This window comes from Lactuca virosa, chromosome 9 (assembly GCF_052849685.1).
Source record: "Lactuca virosa cultivar CGN04683 chromosome 9, Lactuca_virosa_CGN04683_v6, whole genome shotgun sequence".
Taxonomy (NCBI): domain Eukaryota; kingdom Viridiplantae; phylum Streptophyta; class Magnoliopsida; order Asterales; family Asteraceae; genus Lactuca; species Lactuca virosa.
Window position 1 is genome coordinate 87795662 of NC_136434.1, and position 8468 is coordinate 87804129.

General features: G+C 33.8%; 1 protein-coding gene across 2 annotated transcripts; it reads right to left on the reverse strand.

Moving 5' to 3' along the window:
* Window positions 1-1946: 1946 nt before the first annotated feature.
* Window positions 1947-8127, reverse strand: LOC145137732 (heat shock cognate 70 kDa protein-like). Of its 2 annotated transcripts, none has more exons than XM_079071869.1 (4): window positions 7704-8127; window positions 7167-7228; window positions 3964-4169; window positions 1947-3676 (listed from the first exon to the last, which is right to left on the reverse strand). In XM_079071869.1, exons 2-4 carry the CDS (start codon window positions 7178-7180, stop codon window positions 2061-2063), a joined length of 1836 nt encoding a protein of 611 aa, XP_078927995.1. In that variant the 5' UTR covers window positions 7181-7228; window positions 7704-8127; the 3' UTR covers window positions 1947-2060. The 2 variants fall into 2 exon arrangements, with proteins under 2 accessions (XP_078927995.1, XP_078927996.1); XM_079071870.1 differs by having other exon boundaries at window positions 7167-7231.
* Window positions 8128-8468: the final 341 nt, after the last annotated feature.

An 8468-nucleotide genomic window follows, 5' to 3' on the forward strand; every position in this document is an offset into this window, starting at 1 on the left:
AGAAGATGTTTCCGCTGAAGAAGTGGATGAAGAAGTCGATGATGCATATCAAGAAGGTGTTGATGAGGGGGAGCTTCCACCCCTGGATAATTCAGATCCACTGCCAGAAGTTGCAAATGAAGGAACTCAATTTCGACGATCCGAACGAGTCCGTGCTCCATCAAGAAGATATCCGACTTCAAACTACATCCTTCTTACTAGTGAGGGGGAGCCAGAGAGCTTTCAAGAAGCTCAATCTCATATTGACAAAGCAAATTGGCAGAAGGCCATGGAAGAAGAAATGAACTCTTTGCAGAAGAATCATACATATGAGTTGGTGAAACTCCCCAAAGGAAAGAAAGCCTTGAAAAACAAGTGGGTTTTCAAACTGAAGAAAGACGGAAAGGGAAATACTATGAAGTATAAGGCAGACATGTTGACAAAGGTGGTGACACAAGAGAAACACAGACTATGTGCTGACATAGTTGGGATGAGGATTGTTGGACGGAGACTGGAGGGGGAGATTTGTTGTGTTCCAGCCTCCAAAGCCTCCAAAGCTACAGTAGCCATCATTGTTGACAAAATGAAACCTACGGGACAAGTTTTTCTTCCCACCCTATGATGAACACAATTAATAGACGCAACTACAATGGTGGCTGCCAAGACTATAAATAGAGACTTCATTCTTCAGTTGTATGCATCCCAAAAACACAGAGAAACAGATAGTATAACACTTAGAGTGAGAGTGTTAGTGAGAGGGTTGGTTTTTTGTAATAGTTGAGTGTGAGAGTTGCTCCTCCTATTGTAATTCTATTTTCGTGTTTAATAGAAGAGTTTTCAAACCCCAACAACAAGGTGGTATAATATAAAAACAGGTTGTTCTATAAAAAAAAATTGCATTCAATTTATAAGACCCCAAAAGTATCAAAAAAATTGTGGGTAATTTTCAGTTATACTCGAATATACCCGACCCGAATTAAAACTCAATCTACCCGAATCCGAATACCCGAAGTGCAATGTAGGTCGGGTATCGGTTATTATTATTTTTACAAAAAAAACCCGAACTATCCGAAACCCGAAAGTTATACCCAATCAACACCCCTAAATTTCACTCCAATAACTTGTATATGTTTGACCAACGTCTCTCATTGCTTCTGAATTATCACCAAACGGGTTGTAGTCAGAAAGTTCCATGATTCTCTGATCATGAATTGGTACAAAGACAAGGGTTCTTTCTTCAACCAAGTCCAAATTTAAGTTAGAAAATTGTCAATGGTCATATATCTTGTTCGTTTTTAACATGCTAAAAAAGTCAGCATAAAATCTTACCTTCCCATAAACCAAAAATGTAATATAACAAAAAAACAATTGTGTAACCTGGGGCAATCTCAGTCTCTAATATCCGGCGAATGGGTGTGGGTAACTGATTTCCAGGCGGAGTGTGATCCACCCTTTTGGGTGGGAAAAGAATTAGTCCCATTTGAATTATAGTCAAATCTCATTTTTGACCTAATCGAATCTATGTCAAACGGCACTCGAAAATGGATGTTTTGTCCACTCCATTCCTACATACCAAAAGCTACCTTACATCCTCAATTCAACAAATTGCCAAATCAACATCTCACAATACACATTCAACTTTCTTTCAATTCCATTGTGGATATGCACAAGGAAAAAATGTAGTCTTCCTCAATCTTAAAAGTGGTCATCTCAACTTGTTAGGCCATGAACTCAGTTGGAACATTTAAGCACTCCGATGGTAAACATAAATCTTGAAAGTCTAGAAACAAGTGTGTTGTGAAAAATATTACTATAAGTTATACAATCAACACATGTAGATGGTACTCAAAATTTTCCAAAAACAAAATATAACAAAATCAAGTACCTTGCTTGAGCAGTCGAAATAGCATTCCAAGATTCATGTTTTGGTTCACAACTGATCAGATAAATACAAAAAGGTTCTTGGTTTAACATTTTTTATTGGTTTAAGAAATTTCCCCATAATTGCTAGTAAACATCATCTAATGAAAACAAAACACGACTTTAGAAGATACACGAGTTTCATTACCATGATTTCTTGACTAAAACTCGTCCATGCATAGAGACTCCAGATGTTCCTTCATGCGTTGAACCTCATCAACAGATGCAGCTTCATTGTGCTCGATCCACTTGGTTGTGTCAGCAATAGCAACCTCCATTTTCCTCGACCTCTTACCTCTCGTCATATTTTTTATCTTATACTTCATGTTGTATATGCAATCCTCCAATGCATTCAATGCATCTGCTTTCTTCTTGTATTCTCTGTCCTCCTGTTTGTAATTCTCAGCATCTTTAACCATCTTCTCCATTTGTTCCTTTGAGAGTCTTCCATTTTCGTTAGTAATCGTGAGTTTCTCAGTCTTACCAGTTGATATTATCTCCGATGTGACTGTGAGGATACCATTGGCATCTATTTCAAAGGTTTCCATAAATTTTATAACTCCTTTTGGAGCCAGTGGTATTCCAGAAATTGTGAACTCTCCCAACAAATGGTTATCTTTAGATCTGGCTCGTTCACCTTGATACACCATGATAGTTGTCAAAAATTGATTGTCCTCACTTGTACAAAATTTTTTAGATTTCTTGGTAGGTATTGGAGTGTTCCGAGGGATCACAACACTCAATATATCTCCTTTTACTTCCACACCAAGAGATAAAGGAGTGACATCCAATAACAACAAATCTTGACAACTCTTATGATTGTTACCACTTAACTTTGCAGCCATAACAGCTGCACCATACGCAACAGCCTCATCAGGGTTCACACTCTTGCACAACTCCTTCCTTTCAAAAAACTCCTGCAACATACACTGGACCTTTGGTATTCTAGTTGAGCCACCAACAAGAATCACCTCATTTACACACGATTTCTCCATCTTTGCATCCCTTAAACATTCCTCCACAATCTCAATACATTTACTAAAGAAACTCATGTTGAGCTCTTCAAATTTAGCTCGACTGAATTTCATGGAGAAATCAATGGCCTCATGCAAGCCATCTAGTTCAATTGAAGTCTGAGTACTACATGAGAGAATCCTTTTTGCTTTCTCACAAGCAAATCTCAACCTCCCCAATGCTCTTTTGTTCTCACTCAAGTCTTTATTCCATCTCCTCTTGAATTCCCGACCACAATGATCCACCATGCGGTTATCAAAATCCTCACCTCCCAAATGAGTGTCACCTGCAACAGCTTTCACCTCAATGGTACCCCCTTCAGCAATGGTCAATAGAGATCCATCAAAAGTGCCACCACCCAGATCAAAGATGAGCACGTTGATCTTGCCATTAATGTCAGTCTTATTGTCCAAACCATAAGCAATTGCAGCTGCTGTAGGTTCATTGATGATGCGGATGACATTAAGTCCAGCAATAGCTCCAGCATCCTTTGTTGCTTGACGTTGTGAATCGTTGAAGTAAGCTGGAACTGTTATCACAGCATCTTTCACAGGTTTTCCAAGGTATGTCTCAGCAGTTTCTTTCATCTTCCCAAGAATCATCGATGAAATTTCTTCAGCCAAAAATTCCTTCTCTTCACCTTTGAAGGAGACAACAATCTTTGGTGTGTCGACAGGCCCTTCTATGACCCTAAAAGGCCACAACTTGATGTCATCCTGCACTTTGGAATCACCGAATCTCCTTCCAATCAGCCTCTTAGCATCTGTACATCGATCCACAGTTAATTAGGTCCTTATAGCCAAGTGAAAATTTTGAAAACCAACTATAATTAAGATATACCCGTAAAGATTTTGATACCCTAAAGCTATGTTTCTTGGTGATATTTAAAGGAACAAAGTAATATGCAGTAGAATACGCAAACAAACATTAATTTAAGTAGATCCGAACGGAATGAAAGCAAAACCTTGTTCATGAAATATTGACCGGTTTCTCACTATTCCTTAATAAGAATAACATTATTCAATAAAAACTAGAAAAAAAAAAGTTTACCAAATATAGTGTTAGCAGGGTTCATGGCGGCTTTGTTTATGGCGCCATCGCCGATGAGGCGTTCGGCATCAACGAAAGCAACACAAGAAGGTGTGGTTCTGTTGCCTTGATCATTGGGAATGATTTGGATGCGATCATGCTTCCAAACAGCGACACATGAGTAGGTTGTTCCGAGGTCGATGCCGATTGCCGGTGTGTTGTTTCCTCTGTCGTCCATTACAGTCAAAATTCAAAATAAAGTAATTGTATGCTTTCACTTTTCACCCTAACTTATATTAGATAATAACATTGGTCAATCTAACTAACTTATCTATTTTACAGGAAATTGATATTTTATAAATCTGTAGTATATTGTGTTTAAGAGCTACTTACACCATGTCAAACTCTATGTACAACCCGAAAATGCTAAAGCCAACTAACTTTATTCCAATATCAATTTTATCTTAGGTATCGATTTGGTACGGGGAATAGAACTTGACTGAATATAACAAACATTTTTAATCTGTATGTTATGGATGGATGAAAAATCTATGAGTGGAACAAAGACCAAGTCCGTTTGATTTTACAATTTTTAGTTCCATAAAAACAAAGTGGAATTGAGTGGAACAAAACTAAAAACCACAAACAAACCATTAAACAAATCCACTTATTAGGTCCATGGCTAATAGAAGTGTGGTGTGGGGAAAAATTAATCATCTAAAATCTAAAATTATACCTTAAACCACTTCAATGTTGACCTTACACTTTGTTTGTTTCCCAGTTTTAATAAAAGAAAGAAAAATATGGAGAAAAAAGAAAAGAGTAACTACCTTTCGCATTTCCATGTTTGAAGGAAATAGAAGGAATAAAAATTGTGTTTCCGAGATTAAAGAAAGATAAAGGGAAAAAAATAACTTTACAATTTTACCTATAATCTATATTCACACCAAACATGATAATCTTTTGAATTCGGATCATTATCAATGAAACTAACAACTTTATAATTCTATCATTAATCTATTTTTGCAACAAACATGATGAACCAAATTTCCTTATGAAAGAAAATATAAAATCCAGAGCAAAACTTAAATATTGTAAGTTGCTAATGAAAGAAATAAATTCATTTAAAATTGTCCCAAATATTTGAAATTGTCCCCGACAATACCTTTTAAGCATAATGAGCCTCTAAAATCAGAATTCAATTCTTTAAGACAAAAGCAAAAACCAAACAAATAAAGCGATAGTAACAAGAAATCAACACCTATCACCCCAAGTGACTTACTTACCCGCATCCATTATTGTTTTTAGTATACACATCCCGAATATTGAGTTGACAACTAAATAATGTATTTGCATCCAGTGGTGAATCTAGAACCGAAAACCATGTGATTCCTTATGTAAATGAAACCGAAAAAAAATAGAAGAGTAAAAAATATTATTGGTAAGTCATATCATATGTCTTAAAATATTTAATAATAACTTCAATTGTTACGATAAAGTTCTTACAAATGCTTTAAATATATAGCTACTATATTCTAAAATAATGTAAATTAACTTGCCAAACAAAATCGATTTACTTTACTGACTTTAAGGGATGAAGTTAGTAAATATTTAAATATGTGTTTCCTTATTATAACGGATTAGAAATTTAAATTTCAAAAAGTCACGTTATTTAAGATAAGAATTAAATGATCGGTGGAGAGTATAAGTAGGTCAACCAAATTTAAAATTGAAACTGTTTGACCTCATATATGATATAATATTAATTAGGAGGTGTATTAGAGTGATACATGACAAAATAAACTATTCTTTTATTAGTATAAGAAGATACATATATTGTGTACTATGTTATAACCCGTAGACACCACAGATGGAATTTTATTTTTAAAAAAATTAATCAAATTATAACTTAATTATTGAGCAATGATAAAATCATGAGTTTGTATGATGTAAGGAAAGGAAGTCAAAGAGGGAATGTACTCTTAATATGTTAGAACAAATTAAAACAATGTACTTTGCTTGGTTTGTTTATTGTAAAATATGTATTTAAATAATGAATGTTTATTATTTATTGAAAATTATGAGCATGTTTTTATATTAGAAGATCATATATACATAAATATGATTTTGTTTATTATAAAGCATATTTTTTAAGTTTTTTTTTTAGTTTCATAGCATGTAATTCCAGCTTTTTTATTTCTAAAGGGGTCAACTTTTATTCCATGTAATAGTAAGCTTTTAGATAATATACAACATTAAAAAGAGCAAAGAAACTTGATGTTGAATAAAATTGCAAGAACTTAGACAATTTCCACATTGACACATGGACTATAACTGTAATTTATATAGGGACCATAACTTGACAATTTCTACATTGACACATGAACCATAAGTATAATTTATAGAGGGATCATAACTGTAATTTACATAGGGACCATTTATGTAATTTACACAATTACCATTTTTTGTAATTTACACACGATCATTGAAGCTTTATATCTTGTTTTATACACATTTATTTCAATCCCATTCATCAAGTACATCCACATTGTTTTATAAATTTGATTTCTATTTCTTGCACATGTTACAACTTACATGTAAGACAATTGTTTTGTATGAAATCTAGAAATGCCATTGTACTTTTATAACCTGACCATTAACACCAGCTAACTCTAAAACGGCACCAACCACGTGGCAGATTGCACTTCTATTTCCAATTACTTTGACTGATTACATTCCTTTGCGAACCAAAAAAACGCATGTGCTTCATCAGCGGTCAGAGGATTCTGACCGAATCAAATAGGAATTGGAATTTGTAATTTCTAAAAAAAAGGACAAAAAAAGCAAACACTAACATTAACAAATATCATGAAATTTTATTATCTACTTTTTAATCTTTAACTTAAGGCGTTCAAATACCTTATTGTGTTTAATATAACACATCACCTACTTCCCAAAATAGAAGAGAATATTAAAAAAAAGGTTCATGATGAGAATACAAAGAACCTCTACCACTCTCTTAACCTAAGCAATACAAAAGTTCAATTTTAGGAAATTTTCTACTAGATGGAGCAACCAATCACATTCAGGTCTTTATTTAACTCGAGATTTAGGAAAATAAGGTATCCACTTTCGTGTATCTTTAGGTCCAAAAACTCCAATTTGATTTATATCATAATTAATGCATAAAATCAAATTTTACCCCAAGAGATTAGAGAAAGTACCCGATATCTATCATGTAAAGATCACTACAAAATCCATTTTCATCTGATAAAGTCCCGATAACCTGCTATCATCCAAAAGAAAACAGATAACCAAGCAAAAAGTAAGTAATAATGGTATGTGTTATAACTTATGTGGGTGTGTGTGGAAGAGGGGGGGGGGGGGGTCTAGAAAACAGATAATCATATAGGAAAAAAGGGGGAGATAATGAAGCTACATAGGTACAATCTTCATCACCAAATGCCAATAAGAAAAGTTGTTTGAGATTCATGATTAACCAAATGATATAATATTATTGTTTGTCTTAGGCATTTCATCAAACACCTATTAGGCATCATCATAAAACATCAATTTCTTAACCGCTTTTATCATTTACCTGCTACAAGCATAAAACAATAAACTTGAACACAACATTTGACCAAAATTTATATGATTTATCATAAAAAAAATCTTTTTTGATGAGCACATACCAGTAACAAAAAACTGAACAACAATAATAAGAAGCAACAAAATTTAAATCAATTAGATTTTTTACAAACCTGCTTCAGCTAGGAGATTGATGTGGCATAATTGGCCAAGATTCTTGATTTATGCATGCAGCATGTAAGCAAATCTTCAAGAAAACATGTTTATTTTCTATGAGAATTAGGGTTCGAGAGGCAGACAGATGGAGAGGAAAAGAATTTGGATTGTCCCCGATTAGAACAAACAAAAAGGTAGAACATAATGCAAATCTGAACTTCTTTGAGGACGGAGGATCATTACACCAGGTTAATTGGTCTTTTCTACCTCTTAACACATCGTCGATGATGGAATGGAGATGAAAAACAAATAAATTAGAATTGCAGGCGGCACACATTCAAACAAAAAAAATAAAAGTCGTATATTAGGAGAGATAGGCGGAAGGAAAATTGATTGTTGATTTCTTGCAGATTAAATTGGTGAATTGTAATTTAAACGGAATTCCTGATTAGTGGGAGGTGATGATGTAGAATTTACATCAGAAGGAATGGGCGGGAAAAACAGGGAAAGGAAAGTTGCGGTAGTGACACGTGGCAAGTAGGAGGAGCAAAAGGATGACACGTGTAGTTTAAGGGAGTCTTTTATTAAGAATAGATATACAAGTTTTTGTTTTATTTAAGAAAAGTGTTTTGTAATATATATATATATATATATATATATATATATATATATATATATATATATATATATATATATATATATTCGTAGTATCTAAAATATCAATTTAATGTGATAGAATCACTAAACATAATAGATTCATATCATCGGATAAAATAACAAGG